This window comes from Streptopelia decaocto (assembly GCF_964273445.1).
Source record: "Streptopelia decaocto genome assembly, chromosome: 8".
In the NCBI taxonomy this organism is placed as follows: domain Eukaryota; kingdom Metazoa; phylum Chordata; class Aves; order Columbiformes; family Columbidae; genus Streptopelia; species Streptopelia decaocto.
The window spans coordinates 9,792,789-9,818,728 of NC_138662.1; the positions used below are offsets into that span (position 1 = coordinate 9,792,789).

The 25,940-nt window shown below is 38.7% G+C and overlaps 1 protein-coding gene across 2 annotated transcripts; it reads left to right on the plus strand.

Moving 5' to 3' along the window:
* CRBN (cereblon) lies at positions 1–25,207 on the plus strand. 2 transcript variants are annotated; one of them, XM_082060486.1, is made up of 11 exons: positions 1–2,154; positions 5,821–5,933; positions 6,098–6,300; positions 7,194–7,343; positions 10,725–10,887; positions 14,300–14,362; positions 15,077–15,161; positions 16,619–16,734; positions 18,787–18,851; positions 20,498–20,629; positions 22,064–25,207. In XM_082060486.1, the coding sequence occupies exons 1-11, from the start codon at positions 2,088–2,090 to the stop codon at positions 22,245–22,247; spliced, it is 1,341 nt and encodes a 446-aa protein (XP_081916612.1). In that variant the 5' UTR covers positions 1–2,087; the 3' UTR covers positions 22,248–25,207. The 2 variants fall into 2 exon arrangements, with proteins under 2 accessions (XP_081916612.1, XP_081916611.1); XM_082060485.1 differs by having other exon boundaries at positions 2–2,154; positions 5,818–5,933.
* Positions 25,208–25,940: the final 733 nt, after the last annotated feature.

Consider the following 25,940-nt stretch of genomic DNA (forward strand, 5'->3'; position numbering starts at 1 on the left):
CCATCAAAAAATAAGTGCTGTCCATCAAGCCTGCAGAAACATGCTTAAGTGTGACTTAAATGTACTCCCAGCAATTAAGTTAAAAAAACAGAAATCAAAATGGATTAGCATATCAAAAGAAGCCAAAAATAGTAAGCATAATGTTTTTTAATAAAACCCCAGGGTCTGGAGAAGAAATGGCTCGTACTTTTGTAATACTTCAGTTTGCCAGACTGCAATCCAACCTGAAAAAAAAAAAAAATTGATTTGTTTTATTACAGTACATGTAGCAGATACAATACCCTGGAATTACGTATATTATACTGCAATAATGCAGAAAAGGTTATGGAATCATAACTTATTTATTTACTATGTTATTCTTATAAATGCTTAATGTGTCATCATAGGCATGTTTGTGATACATTCCTCGTTTGGTGAATATGATCTTGATTGTTGCTCTGAAGACATACTCAGTTCAGTATAGATAGTATTTTGAAATATTCTACCCATGATGGAAAGGTAATTAGACTGCTATTTATTTTTAAAATGTGTTTCTCTAAAACACTTTAATTCTGAAGAAAAAAAAGTATTTTGCTTGATGGCTAATAACTGGTTTACTCTGTCACTGGTCCAGGGAGAATATTATTGATGAACAGAAACCAGACACATTAAAGAAAACAGCAGAAAGTACAGAATTCTGCCCTGAAAAACAGGCCTTATCTTGAGACAACAAACGGGGCTGACATACCAAGGAACTGTGAAATGCTTGAGAGCACAGTATAGAATTTAGTGATTTATAACAGTCTCTAAAGAATGCCAACAGCAATAAAAAGCAAGAATTTTAGTGGGAAGGGAGAAATCCCAGAGCTGTGATATGACAGGTTTGTTTGGTTGGCAGCCTCACTAAACTTACTTTTTGGGGCATATCAACTGGGTTTGTGTCCCACCAGAAAGCAGAACATCCCATGAGCCATTCCTGGCTATCACACCAACCTCATACCAGGACAACACTTGGCCATTTTAGCTGACAAGTCTCAACCATTTTCTTTTAGCAGCACTAAAAAAATGTTTGTGTTTTTTGTGAGTAAAAAATTATTTTTACTAAAAATCTCAGTTCTCAAAGGGAGGAAAAATGCTTCTTGTGCACCTGCATAGAAAGTGCATAGAAAGTGCCATGCACACCACACCTGAGGTTTGGCACTACAGAAGATATTAAGGCATGGATGCACATCAAATACTCTGCGAACCACCCAGTGGTTTTTCTGAGGCACGAGTGTGAGAAGGGTTTGAGACGGTTCTATTGAAGCCTGTGGAGCAGAGCTGTGTCACGGCAGGCAGGCGGTGACAGGTGGATCTTCAGCTGCAGGAGCAGGTCAGCGAGGCCCAGCAGTGTCAGCTGTGCAGAGGTACCGAGGTCTGTCCCACAAACACCGCTGGGCATTTCAACCTCCCGGTGCCGCTCCCCTGGCTCCTCTCCAGCTCACAGGTGTGCAGCAGCGAGATCTGGTCCCCGTCGGGAATCTCTGCTGGGATCACACCTAAACAACCGCTGCGTCTACCGTTTCTGCTTCAAGGTCTTTCCCCAAAACGTGATCCACCGTCGATTTTATTCGCATCCGTCCCCTTTCCCAGAACTCAAACACAGCGCTCCTGGCACGAAGCGCTTTAGAGATGCCGCGAGTGCCGCCCGGGGCAGGTCCACGTGGCCCGAGCCCCGGACAGGCCCGAGGGACACGCACGGCCCGGCCCCGCTGTCCCTGCCAGCCCCCGAGCGCCGGGACCTCCAGGCGGATCGGGCAGAGCTCTCCCTCCCTGCGGGACGCTGCCGCCGCCCGCAGCGGCCGCCCTTGGCACAGCCCCGTGCCCGTCCCGCCCGCCGGCGCCCCGCGGTATAAAAGAACAGCGCCGGGAGCCGGGGCGGGATGGCACGAATGCCTGGGGGGCGGTGGACAGGCCCCGACCGGCCAGGAGTTCCGGTGGCCCCGGGATACGCCGCTAGAGGCCGCGGCTCCTGCGCTCGCTCCGGCCGCGGCGGCTGCTCGGGCTCCTCCTCCCGCCTCCTCCCCCCGCGCCGGCGGCTTCCCAGGCTCCTCTCCGGGTAAACAGCGATGGCCGCCGAGGAAGGAGGTGGCGAGCCCCATAACAACATGGGGAACCACCTACAGCTGGTGCCTGGTAATGGCAGCGGCCGGCTGGGGGCGCGGAGGGAGTCGGAGGGGCTGCCGGCCGAGCCGGGGAGGAGGCGCTGGGCTGGGGTGGGCGTGAGACGCCAGGCCGGGGCTCCGCGGACGGGGAGGGGGCCGGGCGCGGTGCGTGGGCGGATCGGGGGGAAGGGGCTGCAGGGGGCTTGCTTGGAGCCCCCGGCGGTGTGGGGCGCGGGGCTGGGGAGACGGCGAGCGGGGCCGAGGCGGAGCCAGTGGGGAGAGGGGGCGCATGGGGAGCCGGGCGGTGCTGGGCTTGCTTCAGGTGGGCGGTGCGGAGCGGGCGCCGGGTCACGGGGCTGCAGCCGCCCACGGCCGCTGCCTGCGGGCCCTTCACAGCCCGGCGGCACCCGCCGGTCATTCTGCGGCGGGACGAGAGACTCGGTCAGGGGTGTCCGGGCACCGGGAACTGATCGGCTGAAACATGCGCTGGAGTTTCCGTTCAAGTGTGCAAACGCAGACGCTCTTATCTGTAAATCTGGGCCTCTGCAAAAGCGACCAAAGTCTGAGGAAAACATTCGTTGTTTTAGAAATTCTCCACTCAATTTAAATGCTCTCTGATGCCGTTAATAAGCAGGGAAGCAAGAGGTGCTGTGCACAGGATTTGAGGGCAGCGCTGGGTTCCACATACTGTCCAGACTTCTGCAGTATTTATGGTGGAGTTTGTAGACCAGCCTGGCTTGCCTGTCCTGGTACACCAGCGTAATTCCTCATGTGGATACCCATTACATAATAACATACGTTCTTCTGATTTAGCATATGGTGCCTCCAAACTGACAGGATATCATATGGTTTTGGAAGCAGCTCATGCTAAACTGGAAAAACAAAATTATTTCAGACTAAGCATGCAAATGAGAATGTAGCAGTGAGTCCTGCCGGTAACCGATGTGATTTCCTACAGCAGGAAATTCTATGAGCATTTTATGCCTGTATATTTATGGATAATATAATAGTAATAATATATATTATATAATTATATAATTAATAATAATATATATTATAATAATATATTATAATAATATATAGTATATATAATATATGTAATAATAATATATAATATATATAAATAATAAATAATATGGAAGTATTTCCTGAATACTTTAGGATATACAGCCTTAATATTTTCTACCCTCTTCCTGTGGTTTTGTGTGTGTTTTTTTTGTTGTTGTTTTTGGTTTGGTTTTTGTTTGTTTGTTTTTCTTGGTTTTGTTTGTTGTTTTTGTCATGTTTATTTGTTTGTTTGTTTAAAATGAGTTTATATTTTCTTGTTCCTGCACAAAAGTGTTGAGAGTAGATCTGGTAGTATTAGTGAGCCAGGATGAGCACCCGGGAATGCCTAACCTGCCACCGAGGAAATGTGAGCCTTGTCACGCAGCGTGCCCTCGGCACTTACATTTCCTTTGTTTCTGTGTCTTAATGATCTTGAAATTTAAAAATCAACAAAAATATGTATAATGAAGAGTGTAAAACATGCAGTTTCTTTTGCCATCAGTCTCCCGTTCCTGTAGTGTGATCGAGGAGGAGAGTGAAGACAGCGGTGTTTATTTGACATTCATATGGTGCTGCTGCAGTAAAATGAGTCATCGTTCCTCTCTGCCACCACACAGCAGCTAGTGTGTGTTTTTGGCAAGAACGAGATAAAGTTTGCAGGGCACAGTTCTTTCTAATCAACTGCTATTAATTCCTTTTGTGTTCAGAAAAACAAGTGAAACAGCGTCTCTCTAAAACGCTGTTAAAACTGCTAATGCCTGATGCAACTTGATAGAGTGCATGCAAACCAAAATACAATTTTTTGTGAAATCAGCTTCCCTCCCCTACCCTGCACTGCACTGCTGCTCCGGACTGAGCAAAACCTTCCTACTCTCCCTCCATCAAGCTAAGCAAAATGTCAGGCGTTTTGTACATCTTAAACATTTTGCAATCGTTTATGGCTAGGGTTCCTAACTGAATATAATGGAAGAGAAATTTCCTACAGAAATGGAATATTTTTTACAGTAACTAGGAAGATGATATCTTATTCCTTCAAGTTCTGTAATTAGGTAAAACACCAGAGAGCCTGTAACCTCATTTCTTGTCGTGCCGGATCATTTCTTGTTGATATAAGTACTCTATAGGATGGATCCAAAGCATCAGTGTGTTGTGCTTTCTGCAGAGAAGGTTCTGTAAACTATGATTTTTTTTTTTCAAGTGAGGTGGAGCAGAAAGAAGACCATTGACTAAACATTTTGTAAAGAATACATTTAACAAATGTGTCTGAAGGTCGAAGAGGTAAAGAAGAGGTTTTCCAAAACCAGCTTCTCTTGTCCTCCCACTCAGAAAAAGTTAACATCTTGGTGAAAGAGGGTGGTGGTGCTCCCATTTCTGAAGGAAGGCTCCTTCCTTCTGGAGCATCTTTCTTTTGTAAGATTTGCCAACACTGCTTTCATATAACATAATAATTCCACCTTTTACATTTTCAATTTTGGATTATTTCTTAAGAAGATACTAACTGTAAAGGCAGGCAACTAGATAGACTGGTGTTAAGGTGTTTTTCTGCCTGTTTTGTAATGTAATAGCTTTCAAGATCTAAATGATGTTTTTCAGCACCATTTGGATTATCCATTACCCAGCAGCTATTGGTGTAAGAATCCTTCAGATCGGTTTGCAAAGTTTACAGTAACATCTATTTTACATATAGCATGGTGTATAAATACTGTTTGTGTTGAAAGAAAAAGGATCAAGTAATACAGTTACAAATGTGCAGTAATTACATTGCATTTGTTTTGGGTGAGTATGTACAGGCATAGCTTGTATGGTAATGCACAGAGCAGTCATTGAAACCAGCATTTTAGAGATAGGTATATTTTTTTATTATCTTCAGTATATTTTCTAATTTACTTCTAAATATTTATACAGCTTTTATACTGATAAATGCGCTATATTTGTGTTTCCAAAATAAAATTTATGATAATTTAACTGTCCTCTTGTCTGAAAGTAATTTTAGAATTGACACTTGGAACTGAGAAATGAGAATAAAGTAGTGATTTTTAAATACTATTTTGTACCTGAAGTCCTTTGCAGGGTCATGTTACTTGCTTCCTTAGTAGTTGCCTTTGGTGGCTTTGTGTGTGTGCTGGAAATTGTTCTTGTGTTTGGTACATACAGGAGAGACTGACAGCAGTGAAATTGCCTAAAAAGTCTTTGCATGAATATAGAGCTTCAGATTACTTTTAGCTCGCTTGCTTTACGTGTGCAGTTATATTGTTCAGGTTTGTACTACTCCGATTGCTGTATTCAGCATCCTGCAAGGAATTAAGTTATCTGGCATCCCAGTGTACAAACAGAAGAGATTTAGAATTGAGATAAGGAAATAGAAATGTACTGAAAATCTGAACTGACAGGATTGTTTTATTGTATTCTGCCAAGAAAAATTGTTCTTTGACGTTTCAAAAACAAATTACCAACTTTTGACACTTTCTATAGAATAGCGATTTTGCTGCAACAGGAAGAAAAATATTTTTCGAAGTTTAGAAATACACAAGTTGCTGCCCCATGAAAGGCTGTAGCCTGGGAGCATTGAATGCATTTCTCTGATTTTTCTCACTATTTTCGTCTTTGCTGGTTGTTTCCTACACAATATTCTGTATATGCTTATTAGCAGAGAGTGAGGAAGAGGATGACAATGAAATGGAAGTTGTTGAAGATCAAGATAGTAAAGAAGCTGAAAAGCCAAATGTCATCAATTTTGATACCAGTTTGCCAACATCACATGTGGTATGTTCTTTATACGTTGTTCATTAAATCCATTTGAAGAAGTTTTGATTGGTTTTGTGTAATTATATTGTAATATTCTGAAGTCAAAGACCTAATCTTATTTTATCTTTGTAAATCACCAAAACCTCTTACGCCGTTGTCGTTTCCTTACTTAATATTTTCAGTATTTAGGTTCCGATATGGAAGAGTTTCATGGAAGAACGGTGCATGATGATGACAGCTGTCAGGTGATTCCAGTGTTGCCCCATGTGATGGTGATGTTGATTCCTGGACAGACGTTGCCTCTTCAGCTTTTTCGCCCCCAAGAGGTTAGCATGGTGCGGAATTTAATTCAGAAAGACAGAACGTTTGCTGTTCTTGCATACAGGTAAAATACACGAGTGGGTTTACTGATGGTGTGCAGCATGTATGTTTAGCACAGTTTCTTTGGATACTAAATCAAAACCAGATGGTTGCATCAGTTCTGTGGTGAATAACATAAGTTGTAATTTGAAATTACTTGACAGAAATTGTCTTCCAATACTTAATGAAGTATTCATCTCATGTTGGGTAGCTGCATGACGGTATCACATGTTTGTGTAGAGAAGAAATAAGTGTTGATCTGCTTTCCTTGTTTGAACATCTTCTTGATTTCAGTAAATGTTTGAATGTGCTGCTCCATTTTGTTTAAAGAATAAGCCTTGATCTCAAATGTAAAAATCAGATTCTTGTTTTGAGAACTGTATGGTTGTAAAGGTATATTTGCTTATTTTTTTTAATAAATTAACAAGTACAGACAAATGTTTCACGGTAGAGTTGAGAGACAGGAGGTGATAGAAGAGTGGAAAAAATAAAGGCTAATCTGTGCTAAAAGAAATTGAGAATGTTCCTCTCTCTTCCCCCAATTTACTATGAGTTAGTTAATGTAGGAGGTGGGAACAGTTACTTTTTTTTTTAAAGTCAATCTAAAGAATTTTGCTGCTTTCAGAATCTGCGTTTAAAATGCATATAGACTACTGATTGCTGTATTCCTAGAATTTCACCTCTAGACCCCAAAATAAAACCAAGTCAACTGGCAAAAGCCCCCAGTCAAACAAAACATTAGAAGTTGTTTTTAAAATGGAAAAATAGTGATTGCACTTAGTTGAAGGTATTTTACCAAATTTACTCTTTTTATAGGACTAATTGTGTAGAGTTGGTGTAGGTAGACTTAACACATTAAATCTGTATGAACGGTGCTGTTTGGAGAGTAGGTAACCTTTTGGATTCTGTTACTTTTAGTAATGTACGTGAAAGGGAAGCGCATTTTGGAACAACAGCAGAAATATATGCCTACAGAGAAGAGCAGGAATATGGAATTGAAACTGTCAAAGTGAAAGCAATAGGAAGACAGAGGTTCAAGGTGCTTGAAATAAGAACCCAATCAGATGGGTAAGAAAATCATGTTTAATTTTATATACTACAAATCTCGTTTCACCAAAATGTTTGCATTTTACTGCAGGTGCATCTGCCCTTTCAGTCACACAATTGACTAATTAGTATAGATACTAATTGAATGTTTAATCAGTAGCTTCTTTGGTTATTAAGAACTTAGGGTGTTTCCTGTTCTAAGACTGATGTTTCAGTTGTTAATAAGTTTGCTGTAAAATTCTCTAAAGGATATCTACCTGTAGTTTGATTTGATGTGTGTGAGAAAAGATCTCTCAGAATGACTTTGTTTCTGAAAATTAAGTCAGGGGAAAGATGTTGATTTGCCTGCAGTATAAATTCTAATGATTTCTTTCAAAATCTCACACCCCTGTTTCAAAACAGATGTGGATCGAGAAGATACCATATCAAGTGTGTGCTTTCTGCTCTCTTATGGAAAGCCTCTCTGATAGTGACCTGATCCTTGTGGGTCCCTTCCAACTCAGGACATTCTATGAGTCTACGATTCTATGACCAGATTCTGCTCTTTTGAAAAACTGTACCTTCATTTTCTGAAATGAGACCTTTCTAGAGGTGGTCTGCATTGGAGGTGTTCTACTTAATAACTTTATATGCAATTGCAGCTCTGAACCGGTGCAGGCAAGGGTCTGACACTACAGCTAATAACAATATGCTTGTCTGGTTTTGTACTTTGAGTGATCTTTATCTGCTGATCCTCGAATCCATACAGAGGATTCAGCTGCGTGATTCAGGTATGGAGAGGTGGTGGTTTTCATGAGAAGATCCCCATGAAGAGGGAGGACTGGAGTCTGGTAATAGTAATGGAGAAACAAATTGCTTCTCTTTTTCATTTTTCCCTTTGTAAAACAAAAGCACACTGAGATTTCTGGATAAATATTTGAATATGAAAATCTTGCTTTTTGCTAACCAAAAGCAGCCCATCATTTTCAGCTTCTCAAATACTAAATCTTGTTTATTTTAATCATTGTTACAGTTTAATAGATCCTTACTTTCAGCAAGTCTCACCTCTTCCTTTCTGACTGTTCACTGATAGGAAAGTGCTGCTTCTTCTGTTATTGGCTGACAGTTTTTTTCATGTGCTGGTCAAACACTCAAATCAGCTTTGACAGAAGAGTATTCTCTTCTATATTCTAATCTTGTCCTTTTAGATATGTCAGTGTGATACCTGTGATATTTAGAAGTTCCTCTTCTAGCCAGTTTTATCATATTATGTAATTAATCCCTTTGTCCATTTATAAAAGGGACTGAGACCCTTAACAATTAGGTAAGAGTATGGTTGCTCTTCCGCACTTTTCAAATTCTTCTTGACATCGTGCTCTGCACCATGTATTGCACCATGGGCCTCTGTAAGTGTTGCTGTCCAGAGATGCAGGCGCCAGACATGGATTCTGTGAGCATGTGACAATTTTTAGCATAATTGCTAGAGGTTTTTGTAATCTTTTCTGCAAGGCATGTGGCATCTTACTCCAAATTCAATCTAGAGCTTATCAGCTGTATTCTCCTATTGTCCAGTATAGTGTTATTGCTTTAGAAAGAGGCCCAGGAGCAGTAATGAGCTCAGCATTTTCATACGCTTTTATGACCTGCAGGTAGAGAAATGAAGAATATGTGTACTACTTGCTGTTTCTCACTAGCATTTGGTTACAAATAACATATTCTGAATTTTAAAGCTTAGAAAAGCCATTGCTTGAACACAAGATGGCAGTACTTGGACAACTACAGTAACAACAGCATTGTTACTGAGAATTCAGTATCCTGAATTAGTTAAGATGTACAGTGATTTTGTTGTGCTGGTAAAGCCTTTGATGGTTTTATATCTACTGGCTGGCAGAGATCACTTTTACACAGCACATTCACAAGTTTCCTTCATAAATATGAATTCTTAAATGTATGAGAAAAAGGAGATTGATTCTCCCCTCCACATCATGTTAAACTCTAGATTTGTCAGAATGACTTAAACAATATGGAGTTACCCTGCTTTCAAATACTTCACATTTTGTGGATTTGGGGAGTGATGAGTGAATGTGAACCTCTGTTACAGTTTGTCAGTGCACTTTGGACACATGAGCCTGTGTCCTTCAGTTCATCCTGAGGGAATCCTCTGCAGATTAGGAGATGCTCTCCAGACTCCTGTGCTGCTGTGGTCTCTCTTTCTGTGAATGAGCCTGGTTCTGTGGTGGTTTGCTATGCTCCCACTTTTCTCTGTGCATCAGATGGACATAAGAAGGGAATCAGACAGAAGAAGAATGTAGTGTTCCATCTGTACAAATAAAGCATTTTCATTAAGATCATGTTCCTATTTTTCACATGTTCAAGGCAACTAACAAAAGAAACGAGCATGACTAGTCTAAAATCGTTTTTGATAAAGAGGGAAAAATATTGAGCTTCTTAGCAAGAACATCTCCATAGTTCTTTGTGTTTCTGATTTACTAAGTGCTTATGGCAAAATATCTTTTTGTAATTTGTAGTAAGTTAAGAATTCAGTCTTGTCCCTGAGAGTAAAATCGGAAATTTGTAATGACATACATCTTAATATTTCAGGATTTCTGATGCATAATACTATTAAAATGTAAAGTCCTTCCTACTAGACAGTATTCTTACTAGCCTCTTAACTGTTGCTGAACTCTTTGTGGAATAGGTGACCTGGTTGATGCTAGGATGTTAAAAGGTGATCAGAGTCTGTATCCCATTTCTGCTGATTTTGAGCTCTAGCTGAGCACATAAGCTTTTGTGGTTTGAAGATAGCAAACTGCATTTCAGCTAAACTTCCTTTCTGAGGGTTTGATATGTAATAGCTGACTGTTAGTTTGTGCCAGAAGCAACTTGAGAAGACAAAAACCTAAAAATACAATGCTGAGATGGTAGAATATTCTGCTGTGTTGCCACTGCCAATCTGTCTTTAATTCTGTCCACCACAATCCCCACAGATATCTGGTGCTCTAAAACACAGCCAGTGGAAAAGATACCCAACTGGGAGTGGGGAAGGCGAGGGGGAAACAAAGAAGAAACTTCTGCTGAGAAAGTTAAAGCAGTGATCTTTGTGGAGTTCTGTATGACAGTGCAAAAACCAGCTAATTCTGACTTTTAAAGGAAAAATAGAGATTGCTTCTGTCTTCAATTTAGTTAGACCGAAGTCCAGTCAGGACAGTGGCTATAATAATTTAGCCAAAGGATGACGTACTCTGTGTTGTAAAATAACGTGTCTGGTTTGTTGCAGATATGCTGTATATTCCCTAAGGTAATTTTATTTACATCAGCGCATCTGTTGTACAAGCCTATGTTTTTATAAGCAGTAAAATAAGTTTTTTCAAATAATTGTGTATGTGTGTGTATATATATATATGTATTTAATTCTTTTATCAGAATCCAGCAGGCCAAAGTACAAATCCTTCCAGAGCGAGTGCTGCCTTCAACAATGTCAGCAGTACAGCTTCAGTCTCTCAGCCGCTGCCATATATTTCCTTCTTCAAAACCTACTGCGTGGCAGGACCGAGCTATACGTCAATGGTGGCAGAAATATCAAAAGGTTAGAAGCCAGTTGTGGTGGTGGTGTTTTTCTTTAAATTTTTGGTGGTATTTTGAAAATCAATGTAAAATTCCTTCTGTTTGCCTTTAGAGGAGGGTGCACAAGTGGGATACTAGATGGCAGTCTCCTGCTTTTGTCGAATGTTGTGTGATTGTTTTATCAGCCAGCAACAGTGGGGAAATGCATTTTGTATTATGAGTTATTTTTGTTTTTAATTACAGCATTGTTAGATTAATATTATTAGAAAATAATGTAATATTACAACTATTCTTTTTTTACATAATTAAACACCTCAAAGAGATTGCTGGTTAGTAAACCTTGTAGATGATGAAGCGTTGGTGGAATAAACAGTAAGTTTATAGGATTTAATATGTAGGTAGGTCAAAGAAGCACCCTAACTTTTACTGACATTGATTTGACAATAAAAATATTGGCAATTTGTTGACAGTGCCAGTGCTCTTACTTTGTACTTGTGTTAATGGCTTGGTTTTGAAAGTAAGGAGGCTTTTGTTTTTCTGTTTTTCTGTGACTGTTTGGTTTAGGTAGAAGAAATTTTTAAAGAGCAGAGGTGGTTTAGAGGTGACTCCCAAATTTTGGTGATGAAACAGAAGACCTGTGATGGTGTAATTGTTTGGAGTCACAATTCCGTTTGCTAATTTTGCTTTAAAACCTGCATCAGTTAAGGGATTAACTTCTGTACCTGCAGTTACTTGTTTACGGAAAATGTGGATCTACCTTAGAATGACAGACTCTAGTTTTTTAACTCAGCCAAATATTCCCACCCGGATGGTACATTTTTATATAATATGTATCTAAACTTCTTTGCTGACTTTTGTGCTTAGTCATTATCTTTGCCAGATCACAATATTCCTATGCAATCCATTTACTCTGGCCAATTGTACATGTATTTGTAAGTCTGTCTTTTGATTTATTAGTATTCGTTTAACAGATTTACCTTCTGTGATAGTTAATAAGTAATCCCCCTTTTTTCTTTTGTTAAACTGAATTTAGAAGCTATCTTAAATTTTATTGTGGTACTAAAAGTGACAAGATAGGAAAGGGTCCTAGAAATCTCTGATTTTTTTCATGCACTCTGTATATGTTGATGCAGTAGTTATTAGCAGAAGACAGTGCTGTTACATACCAAGTGGGTGGATTAGGAGTTCCATGGTTTTACCAGTTTTATTTCCTAGAGCTTTTTTAATAAGTATGAAGACTTTACTTTAGAAGTAGAGGAGAAATAATCATTATCAAGGTGTTGGTATTGTTGTTAAGCAATTGGGTTCTACTTTCTCAGAACCTAGTTTTGTTTCACTGACACAAATACTGTCTTTGCTTGTTTACAGTGTTCTTGCAGTGCTGCAGCTGTGACAGTATTTGGAATCAGGAGGGAGTTCACACTGAGATTGTAGGGCAGAATTTTCAAGAGCCTTAAGTGGCGGATGCCAGGCCTAAGCTACAAACTTTTGCATTCCTCAGGAGAATAATAAGGTGTGATTTGTGCTAGAGACAGCTGTGCTGCTTAAAAGGTGCTAAAAGATGCATTTATACAAGTGAATGTGCACATTTACCAGTACACAGCGCTTTGCTTTAGGAGTCTGGAATAAAACGTACTGTCAAAAGGACAATTTTGCTGGAATAAATTATGTTCCCATAATAAGCACCGTGCCAGCATGTCGCACTAGAACAGTTATACCAGCAAAAGCCTTTTGAGTTTAAACCTAGCTCGTTCTCAGGCGCTGTGCAGGCTTTTCAAAGAGTCATTGCCATTAACAAGTATGCATGGAAGGCTAATGGGACAAGAGTTAGCACTGAGGTCAGGAGGATGTGGTGAATCACGGCAAGCTGACGCTCTTGAAAAAACAGAAACTGTGCTGTTTTCATTTATTTATTTATTTATTAGTTATTTAACCTGCCATTCCGGTCAGTAATATGTAAGAGGAAAGATACCATGAAGTCTTCTGTATCTGTAGAGATCTTTCGAAGTACCTCCAGAAATTAATACAGAATGCTAGTAACTCTCCTTGCTGTCAGAGGCAGTTATGGTTTGGATTATTTTTTTTTTTCCCAATGGTTTTAAACTCTGTAGCAAAAACAAAACAAAAAACAAACCCAAAACATTCATTAATAGCAAAAACCTATTGATTCTCAGAGTTCTTGATCAAGTTCATGTATGAGTTAACAAGCCCAGAAACATGAAGCTTTGTGAGGAGGGGGCTGGAAATCCCTTTCCAGGAGTGAATCTATCTGACAGCTGAAATGCAGTCTGCGTGGTTTGTGGGTTGAGATACAGATCCAGAGTAGGGGCATTGACCTTCATCACTTATTGATGCCAGCAGAACTATGACTGTTTCCAATATGACAGGCTGTACCTCTGTATGTTTACTAATATAATGAGAAACATCAGACAATAGGACTTGCATTTTAACAACGGGTTTTCTCCATACATGGCTGCTGTTACAGAAAATGTACTTGCTAATTAAAACAATAACATGAGTTTTGGTGTTCCTGAATTCTTTCTTCAAAGTGCCATTAATTTGCTGTGGATTTTAGTCTCTATTGCCTGATTTTTCTCATTTGTAAAATAAGGATGGCTGCCCTCAAAGGGAAAATGAAAATTTAATTTGCAAGTATTTATAGAACAATTTGAGATCCTCTTTTGGAAAGCAATGTGGTTATGTAGTGAACCACTTTTTAGATCTTTATTAACCTAAATTTATCAATTTAAGTGTTCTGAAGTCAGTGTAGAGAATTGGTTAACTAAGCAAATAGCCTTACACTGCTGGAAATTTGGTGGCTAAGGAATTGAAGTTTTCTTAATCAGTAATTGTTCTGCTGTGAGAAAGCACCCTCTGGAACTCCTGACTCGTGTGTTGGTATTTTTAGTTGTTTTTAACAGATTAGTTTTCCATTTAAAATATCATCATATATCCTTTGAATGTATATATGTCAGCTTAAAATACCTGATAGGCTTATTAATCTTTTTTTGTTTTATTTATGCATTTGACCGAATTAATACGTACAGTTTAATCACCTTGCATAGTGGTTTGCTGTAGTTGCTGAGTAGCAACAGCTGATGGAGACTAAGGAACAGATGCACTGTCTAATAGTACTTAAATTAACTGTCAAGATTTCAGGTAGATGCTCTTTTGAAAGGGAGAATTACTAAACATTAGAAATATTTTTGCTACTAAGACAGGTTTTCTGAGAAAATTTATGTATTTTCTGTCTTGTACAGAAGTTTTAGCTGTCAGTACATTTGAGAAGTGGTTTGGAAGCTTCCTGTACTGGTCCTGATGGTGATAGTTTGTTGTATCTTTAAATAATTGGATATCTCTTTATTTGTTTGAACAAGAGCCATCCCTAGAATCTACTAATGTTAAACAATAAATATTTCTGGTTTTGATTTTAGAGGAAGTTCCACTGTGCAAGTTTGACATCTTGGCCTCCCTGGCTCTACTCTCTATATGATGCTGTAAGTTCACCTTATGTATTAACAAATAACCTACAGTTAGCTTTGCATGTTTTAATATCTAATTATTGGATAATGTAAAAGCTTTAATTTTGTTTGCTCATAAGTTATGCTCCAAAGAAATGTATGATTTTCAGTTTACTGATAAAAGAGCAGGAAGGGCTTCCTCCTCTGTATAGTTGTTCCCTTGTGCCAGAGCGTGTGTCTGGGGTGGATAACAGAGGTTCAGGTTCCTGCTGTGTTGTCTCAGAGCAAAAACTTGATCCTCTGCCCCTCATGCTCCAGGTGAATGTCCAAACCACCAGGGTGCTGTGTAGTGTTAGGTGTGTCTTTCTTCTTGGAGTTGGTTTACTCTAAGAAGTACATATTTCTTTATATGCCTGTGTATATTAGTATGTAAAGTAATCGGTGTAAGAGAGTCAGAAATAGGGTGGAGGCCAGTCCTCATCTCCTTTGTGCAGGTCTAGAGTTTTAACAGTTGTCTCCTTATCTCAAATGAGAGTTATTACCACAGTGGGGGCATTGGTTCATTTTGGCCCATTTCCTGTCCTGTTTTGCTCTTGGTTTCAAATATGTAGCTATAAAGTGAGTCTGTTATTATTGTAGGTCTTAAAAGGTAATGTCCACTTTACTCTACATTTTGCTTCCTTTTTTTTTTTTTTCCTAAGAAAACAGAAATACCTATGTATTTAAATTAGGCTTTTCTTCTAACAAAAGGAAACCTTGATGGAAAGAGTCAAGAGGCAGCTACATGAATGGGATGAAAATCTTAAGGATGAATCTCTTCCAACAAACCCAGTAGGTATGTTGTTTTTTAGCTTAGGAACTAAATTTTTTAAAAGTTTTCTAAGAAAACAGCATTTAGTTAATTACCTTTTATTGTCAGTCCATCCCTCACTTTCATTCCAATAAATTTTGATGACTGACTTTGAGAAAAGGATGATAGAGCTTTTAAAGATATAAATACCCTCCAACTACATAGAAACATCTTCAGTAGAAGAAATAGAACTCCATTGTGCTTCATGGCAAGAGGAATGTGATCTAAATGTTTCATAAGAAAAGCTAAAAGCATACTAGATTTTAAAAATCATTTTGATGTTAGTCTAAGTGTTAGTGTATATAATCTCTTTGTTCTTACTTCTTATTACTTCTTAACAGACACGAGGGAAAATAGTGCCAGTAACCTAACAGCAAAAAGGCTGGGGTCAGATTTCACACCTTAGCTGGTGTTGGGGTTATGCCCCAGTGAACAAGTCTCTTCTCTCTGCAGGTCTCTCGATCTAATAAGATGGATATTTCAGTTGAAGTGTTCCTAAGGGGAAAAGCATTCTTTCCTGTGTAGCCTAATAAGGGGGAAATTCAAACTGCAGCCTTCAATTAATTAATTTTTTGGGGGGCACTTTTTTTCTCATTGTTCACAGCACACTGATATTTTGCTGACTTTAATTTTCAGCTTTTGAATTCTTTTACAGGCTCTGAGGAATGAGATGTTTTCCAGCTTAGCAAAGTTTTTGTTAGCTAAAGTAGAGAATGACTGTAGGAAAGTCCATTACCTTTTGTGCTTGTGCCTTTTAATACCTGATTGAAGTTGCTGCCTGAGAATTTGCTACTATATTAAAACTTGTTTTTTTTTTTAAATTCTGGCTTCTTGACTGAATATTTTAGGATCTAATTTTGGTCTGCATTCAAATATGGAAAAAACCTTCCAGAAGCTCCAGAAAGGAGTGTATACAGAAAATGTCTTTTTTCCTGCTCACAATATAACAGTAAAGAATGCCTTCTTAGTACTAATGTGAGTAATGTAACTTGGTTGTAATTTATGAAGGAGGTGTATGTTCAGGGTTTTTTCTTTGGTATTTTCCTTCTCATAATAGCATTGCCTTTCTTTTGGGGGGAGAAAAAAAGGAGGAAGTGCAAGCATAAAAATAACCACTGGTGGTTGGAAAACACAGTAGTTCACTGTCGAAGTGGAAGTCTATATCAGTGTTCTCCAGGGTTCAGTTCTGGTTGTAGAATCTGTGACCTTACCAGTGTTGTTCAGGCTCCATCACTGGTGACCTTCAAGTGTGGTTTAGACAGATATCTTAGAAGAGGTTTTATATGTACGAGATCCAGCCTTGGGGCACGAGAATGTCCCAAGATGAGCTCCAGAAGTCTATTATAAACCTAAGTTTTATTACCCTATCTGTAACTGAGTAGAAGCAGTAGGTTTTATTTCTCTCTAAAATTCTAACAGGCCTGGTACTTTCTTATTTCTAGATTTTTCTTACAGAGTTGCTGCTTGCCTGCCAATTGATGATGCTTTACGCATACAGCTGCTTAAAATAGGTAGTGCTGTTCAGCGACTCCGGTGTGAATTAGATATTATGAACAAAGTGAGTATTTTTTCTTTGCTTGTCATTAAATTGTTCTCACAGAAAAACAGGAGTTACTGTTACAGTCTAAAAAAAGTATGAAATTTCCAAATAATATTTCTAGAGTGATTTTGGGTGTTCTTTTATTTCCTCTTTCCCCTCTAAAAGTTTGCTCAAGAAATAAAATGCTCTTGCTCAAGATTAGCCTTTATGTTTGGCAGCAAGCAAGAAACATTTAATAATACTTGCTTTCGTATTTCCTTTCATTAGAAATGGTATCTCAACACCTCACAGCACTTTTTTAGCCAAGGGGTGGTGCTAGAAGTCTAATGTTGCTCATAACCATCTTAGCAACATCATAATCCATGCAAACAGTATAATACACTGCAGTCTAGTAGAATTCTGCTGTGAAAACTTGTTTTTTTCTTCATCAAGATGTGACATTTTATTCTGTAGATGTGGTTAACTGTTCTGTATTACTGTGAGAATGCTAAATGCACTGTGGGTTTTAAAATATTTTTTAGCAACATGTATTTTGGTCAGATCCACTCTTATGCCAGGCTTCTTTAATGAGAAGGGGTGCTCTGGCAACATAGCATATGTTTGGTTTTGTTTGAGAAGGATGTGTTTCATTGTTCAGTAACATAACTGATTGTAAGACCTGATCCAACTTCTGTTGTCTTTGATATCAGTGAATGATATTATACTTCTAATAGCTTTTCCTGTTATTAAAGACAGCTAACTGTTTCTGTGCTGATTTTCAAAGGAGTGTACGTGACTCGCAGGTATACCACTGCGAATTCTGCTTGAGAGCACTAACTGTAGTAATTAGGTTTAGAAATGGAGGAATGGAGTTAAATATGTATAGATAGCTATTTAATTCCATCCCCCCATTTCTAAATGTGGATTCTGAGAGGGTCATATGAGCATTAGATTATGATCTTGTGTGAGGGTGATGTAGCAGAGTGAGCGATAGCAGGTGTTAAAGGACCCTGGTTGGAGAGAACGGCCAAGTGTGATTTGAGAAAGGAAGTGAACTGGCATATGATAAATAGTATCTGTATAGTAAGAGCAGTTTTCCTCCCCCAGTTTCCAATCAGTAGGCAGTGTGTTGAAAATGTGGGGCAGGGGCAGAACCAGTGTCACCTGCAGGAAAGGAGCTGGAGGAAGCTGAAACACAGCAGCAACCCTAGAGCATCTGAGGAAAGGAGAGAGTAAAGACTGACGTAAGCCTTGTAGCATCACTTGAGTGGAGTGCAGGAGCTGGAGCTCAGGGAGACTCAGAAGCGCAAACAGTGATTTACTGCCAAGTTTTAAAAGGGAATACGCTCACATAGGGACTTGTCCAAATGAAGATGCTAGACATGGCATTTTCTTCCAAGATATAGTGGATCATTTTTTGGGTAATTTCATATACGTTACCCTTAAAAAGAGGTAGAAGTAATGCACCTCCTGAAAATTAATCCTAGTGTTCTACTAAGCTGTTCTAAATGCTTGTTTTCTGGGCAGTGTCAGTGATGAATTGTGTGTACTGCTTTCTAGAAATTGTAGGAGATAGATTCATTTGTTATAATCTTTAAGAGAAAGATAAATACATCTTACATATTTTTCTTGAGGAAATTAAAATCACTGATCTACAGTATTTTCAAATTTTAGAAAAACTTAAAGGCTGCTTTTGTGCTCGTCTACCTTTTCTTTGTTGTATGTTAGAAGAGCAAAGGCTTTTTTTCTGAATTATCTTTTAAAGACCTTAAAGGTTGACTTATTTATTATCTTTATATAGTCAGATCCTCTTCTGTGTGTGGATTTGGGGGTGAGGGAATGGGGAGAATATGTAAAAAAAGTTTTGTCTTTTACATAACAACGAGTGTTTATGTAAAATAAGTAAAATGCAGAGAGAAAAGAAATTGTCCTTTGATAGAAAAAGAAAACATAAGTGACTGCTGCCCAGATAAACAAAAAAAAATGTTACAAAGTCTGTTCTGAGGGAAGGGGAGAGACATTTTTATTATTTGCTGCTGTGCTCACAAGTGTCTGGAAATGAATTAAATTGCTCTTCTTTTTCTTTTCAAGTGTACATCTCTTTGTTGTAAGCAATGCCAGGACACAGAAATAACTACCAAGAATGAAATATTCAGGTGAGTTTATGGCTCTTAAACTTTGGGAGGTTCTTGATCAGACACATGGGCACAGCAAAGCAGATTAAGCTGTGTTTTGTCTTATAACTTTTTTGTTTTCCATAGCTCTAATAAAATTTAAGTAAATGTTTATAGAGGATTATCACAGAATCACAGAATGTCAGGGATTGGAAGGGACCTCAAAAGATCATCTAGTAAAACCCCCCTGCTGGAGCAGGAACAACCAGATGAGGTTACACAGGAACGTGTCCAGGCGGGTTTTGAATGTCTCCAGAGTAGGAGACTCCACAACCTCCCTGGGCAGCCTGTTACTTGGGCTTTTTTAACAAAAAGTTAGTAAATCCAAACATCACCATGTACATTGTAAGGGAAGTTAGAGTGAAAGGCTGTGTTATGTCACTTGGTCCGGCATGTTGCCACTGAAGAATGATGCACTGTGTGGAGAGTTTTGAAGGATTAATTTATTACATACGAAATTTGGGATCTCATGAACTTTATTCAGAAATAATAGGATAAAAAATTATTTTGTAGCACTTCATCCCAACTTCTATATGTCAGCAGCAGAGTGCACTGGTTGTGTGGTGTGGATAGGCTCCCAGGGTGATGTCGTGTAAGGAAATTGCCTAGTTATGTGATTAAGCATTGTGATACCTTTTTATTTTAAGAATATAGCATTTAATCAGAATAACTGCACTAGGCAGTATGTTACTGTTATATATTTGACCTATATAATATCTTCCATGTTCAACAATAGTAAGACCATACATTTTCCAAACAATTGCTGGTGGTCTTGTCACTACTTTAATCTTTAATAACTAATATCTGTGCATCGCCTATGATAATGTGAAGGTTAAAAGATGCCTTGGTTTAAAAAAACAAGACTCCTCACAATTTTCCTGTATCAGTGTGATAAGAACCTGATGTTGTAATTAAAAGCCATTTCTTCTAATCAAATGATGGATTCCAGAAACTACAGCTCCTGCTGTGTCGATATGATGTACTTCAACAGAAGAATTATGAGAAATTAGTATAATGAATGCATGTTTTGGCTTACTTTTAAAGTTAGATTTTAGAGTAGCAATATAGTTGTTGCTTGTATCGGAAGCAGCAGGTGAAATAAATGATGAGTCTATCATTATTTTTTTTTTTTTTATACTGAGCTGTAGGTTTTTGAGGGAAAGATTAATAACTGCCTTAAATGAGGTAGATTCCTTGGCATCCTGGCAACTGTCTTTGAAGTAACTTCTCCCATTTAACAAACAGCTGGGCAAGGTTCAGCTGAACACAAGAATATTTTAATCCTTACTCCCAATATTTTATATTTTAAATACCTTTTCTGAAGTAGGGACTTAAGTAGATAACATGAATAACGTATGTCAATGAGGAGTGCATTGGATTTATGACATCGGGCATTTACTAAATTTCTGAAATTATACAAAAATGTGACCTATGACATTTACGTTAGTGTCTATTTTCTTTCAGTTTTCAATAATATAATTAAAGGTTGGGTTTTTTTCCCCCAGCCGCATTTGCTGTGAAAAACAGTTTTATACATGGTTGACAGTTTTTCCTCTGTTTACATTTGACAGCCTTTGTTTTTTGTTTCTTCCTTGAACTCTGACAAAGTTGTTGATTGTCTGTTGTAGTTTATCCCTCTGTGGACCCATGGCAGCATATGTGAATCCTCATGGGTACATCCATGAAACCCTTACTGTATATAAAGCCTGCAACTTGAATCTCAGTGGACGACCATCAACAGAGCACAGCTGGTTTCCTGGGTAATAACCGTTAAAATAAATTTTATTAGTAAATGACAGAAAGTTGCTTGTAAGTCTATTCCTGTGATGGTGGAATAGTAAATATGTACTTTTTGAAACATATATCATCATTTTGCTCATATGAAAAATAGGAGAGTAAATCTAGTTTTTTTCAAAGCGCAGAGTAAAGTGGAAAATTCAGATAGAATGTTTCTCTTTAAATTTTTTCAAATGTAGAAGTCTTAAGATTTTAAAACATAGTCTTGCATCTGAGAGCTATAACAGGATACCGATTGTCTGGGAGTTTCTTTGTGTTTAGTTTTCTATAAGCCACGACTAATAATTGTTTCCATGCAGATTTCTTTGATTATAAAGTAAATAAAGTGCAAATGGGAAAAGGAATATATAAATGAAGTTATTCTACTTAGGTGCTTTTTTTTTTTTTTTTAAATTGAAAAACTGAATAGTGTTACCTTAATTTAAAAATTGCTAACACTGTAATCGGATTGCCTTTTGATTAATTTTTGACTTGTTTTCTTTTATTAGTCTTGCTCTCTTAAACAGAATTAACTGTCAAGATGTTAAAGTTTGCCTGATAATGAAGGGTCTTACATTAATATGGCATCTCTCTCTGGTAGCTTAGATTTAAGTTTTGTAGCTAGATAAGCATGCGTCAGGCATTAATTCAAAACTTGATTATTTAACTCTTAAAAATAGCTGAAGTGTCAAACTATATTTGCATTTTTAGTTTCACAAAAATATTCTTCATAGCTTCAAATAAATTTTCTTTGAATGTATTTTCACCAAATCCCTTTTTTCTGTGGTCCTTCCTTTACCATGGTGCCAGATATCACTCTGTCCCTTTGGCTTTCGTGTTATCTTCTAAAGCAGCATAAAATACATTGCTGTCCAAGGTTCTTGACTAACGCATGTGCACATTTACTCTTCTATTTTCTCATGTTGGTTGTGGTCTTGTTTTTTTGTTTTGTTTTGTTTTTCTGGATTATCACCTAGCACTGAATAATGACTTGGGAGTTGTATGGCATATCTATCATAAGGCATGCATGCTTTAAGACTCCCTGAAGGAAACTTGTGGCTTATAATACCTGGAGTTAATTTTTTCTCATCCTTATGTGTTTTCTCAGCTCTTTTCTTCTATGAGGGTTTTGAAATATTCATGTTCTGCCTTTTAAGGCTGTTAAAGCAAAGCTCCATTGCTCTGGAAAGTGCAATTCCCTGTTAATCTAGGAGCAGTGCAAAAATTGCTTTTATTTCCATTAAGTAACATATTCAGGGTTTTTAGCTGAGCACCTGGATTCCTGAAGATTCTTTGAAAATCTAGCTTGTGACTAGTATTCCTTTCTTACCCGACGAGTGAGCTGAGTTCCAGTATTTTTAAGATGTATTTTCCTTATGTGTTACCATCAACCTTTTGTTTTGTTTTGTTTTTGGTAGGTATGCCTGGACTATAGCTCAGTGCAGAATCTGTGGGAACCATATGGGATGGAAATTCACAGCTACCAAAAAGGATTTGTCACCTCAGAAATTCTGGGGATTGACACGGTCTGCTCTCCTGCCACGGATTCCAGAAACAGAGGACGACTCGGGCCACGATAGATCACCCTTGCTCTGCCTGTGACCCGGTGACCTGCTCTGGAGAGGAGTGGGCACTAGTCTGTCTCTGAAATGCATCTGCTCAGTTCTGCTTCTGATGCTTAAACTTTAAAAACCCCGGAACTCACACCCACACTCAAAAAACACCAACCAGACAAGCAGGCTCACTGCGTTTGGCTGTGGTGTGCATCCACTTCACTGTTTCAGACACGCTGAGGACTGAAGGTTGAATCTTTAAATGGCAAAGGAGGAGAGGAGGTGGCCTGAGACACCAAGAAATCTATCTGATCTGTCTGGACAGACTTGAGACTGAACTCTCTCCTTCCTTGTAGAATTTACTGCTATCAACTTGCAGTGAAAGAAGGTGGGGGAAAACTAAAACGACAAATGAACAGAGTATAATTTATGCAATATGTGTATGATGGTAAGATACCAGTTACTTGCTGTGGAGTAGTTTCTGTAATATACTTAAAAGCGTTTTTGCTGAAAATCCCTGTTTCTAACTATGTAGAATACTTCAGATTTTATGCTCATGCTGTTTCTCAGATGTTTGCTGAGTAACCATCAGAGTACAAGAAAAGTATCCCTTCTGGCTGATAGTGCATTGGCAATGTCAGTGGCAGTGCTGCGACTGCAGAAGCAAGAGCTTCCAGCTACCTGCAGCTGGAACATCTGCATTACAGGATGCCCTTTGAAAGGAACCCACATGAGGTATTTGGTCCTTACACGTTGTCCCATCTATTTAGTCTGTTTGACTCTAGAAGTCTTGCATTTTAAACTATTTATAGAAAATATAAAGATCAGTCCTAGAACATAAACTACATTGTCATTTACTGTTGAATGTGCTTATATTTACTTTTCAGAATTTTTTGTGCTTATATTTACTTTTTCAAAATTATTTCTGTGAAGGTTAATTTACCAGCATACATGTCCAGGGTTCTGTAAAGTACTCTCTAAAATATGTAATTATGGAGATTTTTCAGTAGTATTTATTTTGACAAGTGGGAGGTAACATCTCTTGAATTTTTTTTCTTTTTACACATTCATATCGTAAAGTAAAATTTCACATTACCACCCTTATCTTAGAAAGAACAAACATTTTTAAATAAAACACAAATCAAAGGTAGTGCTTTTTGTTTTGTCTGAAGTGCTGTCTATGCTACAGGAATTGGGTGCCAAAATGGGGCAGCTTTTGCCACTGATCCGTGTGTTTTTTTTTCCCCTCAGAATGCACTTTGTTGTAAATGGAACACTTCTTCAATATGTTTGTGTGCATACATACTTTTCTTTTGAAGCCTTATCATTCACTCTTTATTTCTTCACAGTAAATCTTTCAGAACTTGCATTGTTTAAATATAATGACACAAAGCTACTTAAGATACAGGAGAGCAAACGCAGGACACATCCTCCAGTGCCAGGCAAGTAGCTGATGTACATGGCAGAGTGGTACCTGCTGCAGTGCAGCAGAAGAGATGCCAGATGCTGAAAGGCTGTTTATTATGCTAGGTATGTAGAAACTAATGATTGTGTAACTCAGGTGTAGTTCTTTGAAGCCTTCTACCTCTGTGCTGTGATAACATTTTTTTTCTCTCCATAGACATCTTTAGTGCCATATTTGATTTCGTGTGCAGTGCTCTGACTCGCCAATGAGCTGTGAAAAGCAATACTTCTTTGAATAGAATTCTGAACAAATAGAGGGTGAATGATGGCTCATTCTCTTTGAGAAAACATTCTGTATTTTGATTGTCTTTCTATTATAAACTTTCAAAAGGCTGAAATGCTAAGCATGGGGGTGAGAGACTGTGAAACCTCCGTACTTGGGTGGCCACTGAAACCATACTGAGCTGTTGGCTCACACCCTGCACAGGCCCACGCAGATGTAGACACACACACACAGAGCTTAGCTGTAGGCTTGGTTTATTTTGTCCCTCAAATACACCCAGTAGCTCTTGTTCCCGGTACCCTCGGTAGGCTCATGGGTGGCAAGAAGTTAGAGGTACCTTTTGGGGCCATTTGCTTTAAGTAGTCACTGAGGATATACAGTAAATGAGGCTTTCAAAAATGATTTTGTTTGGTTTTTTTTGCAGCTATCACTGAACTTCATCAGGTCTTTGGCTGAGTCTTTTGGATTGCCTCAACTAAAAATGGCATTATGTTGGCAATGTTTGATTATAAAATAGGCATATTTTTGGTATTGTGTATATATAGTCAAATGTAAACTAATATAATCAAGTGAGATAAGTCTGGAGTAAATTTAGCACTAATTTAATTTTATTGTTGATGATGGTGTTCCGTCTACCCTACCCTTCTGTTTAATGTTCACTATTTTGAAGTCCGTGACACTTCCCAGGTTGAAAACAAGGTGGCTGCAAACAAAGTGAATCCTGCCGTGGTGACACTGGCTCTCGTAGTGCTGCACATGTAAGAATGCTCAGAATGTGCCACCCTCATCTCTGTCCTGGGCAGTGGCAGGGTTGGTGTCCTGGCTGTGCAGCGTCAGGTCTGACAGAAGGAGGAGGGACAAACGGGTGTCTTGTAGGGAGAGGAGAGGGGCTGCCCTGCTGAGCAGCGGGTCTCGGATGGATTGGAGTGTCTGTAGCATAGAATTGCTTATTTTCAAGCTGTCGTTGCAATAGTGTAAAGATGTCATACAATCAGAGCCTGTAATATTGCAAGTTTTCCTATCTTTTTGTTTCGTTTTGCTGACTAGGTAGAATCACATAGGACACTTGCACACTTGGTCTAAAACATGTTCAAATACTCTACCATTTGTGTTTTAATAATGCTATTTTTGTATGTGTTGCAATTCCTTTTGTTCCTCTCTGTTTTTTCACCTTTGGTTAATTGCTTTGTAAAAGCTGCAGAAAGGGTAGCACGGGCTCTGCGTTAATTCTTTCTCTGTCTGCCTTTTGAGACAACTTTTCAGAAAAATCTTGTTGCTTGCAAACATTTGCAAAGAATAAAATGCAAACTTGTTTCAAAACCGATGGGTTTTTGTTGATTGTTGGGAAGAAAATGTTTGAGTTTACATTGTGTTTTGAACTGCTTAGCTTCAAAAAGTAACATGAGTTTTGGCTTTAAGAAGGTGCAGGCTTGACTGGCAAAGGAGAGAACATAGGGACAGTACAGTTGGTCATTCCAATGAATAATCACAATGGAACTATACAAATATCACAAGGACGTTGTGACAACAGTGCAGAGTTTACGATAGGCATTGCCGTGTTGCTGCTTCACAAAGCCAGGGGCACATGGCTGTAGGAAAGCTGTGTCCTTCCCTATAGCTTTGTCTGGATGTACAATGCCTAAATGAGGCTATAGGATGGGTAGTTCAGGCAATATACAGGTACGGGAAGATCCTGAATTGAATTTCAGACTCTTAAGGAGCTATTGTTTTACCACATTATAAATAAATTGCCTAAAATGTCAGAGCTTTAAATCCTTGTCCTGTTCCTCAGCCTGATAATGAAGGACAGTGTTAGTCTCTCCAGCACTAACCCTCTGCCATGGTAACATAATCTTTACTGTCTGGCTGGAACTGGAAGCAGCTTTTTAAGGGAGGAAAAGGCATAATTATAGTACAGCCAGTCACCTGTGTAGTGTTCAGTAGGATTTGTTTATTGAAGCATATAAGAAATGTCACCCACCTGAATGAGAGCCCTGGTAGGGCACTGGCTATCTGAAAATATTGTCCCTGACTGTGTTGAATCCACAGACAAAT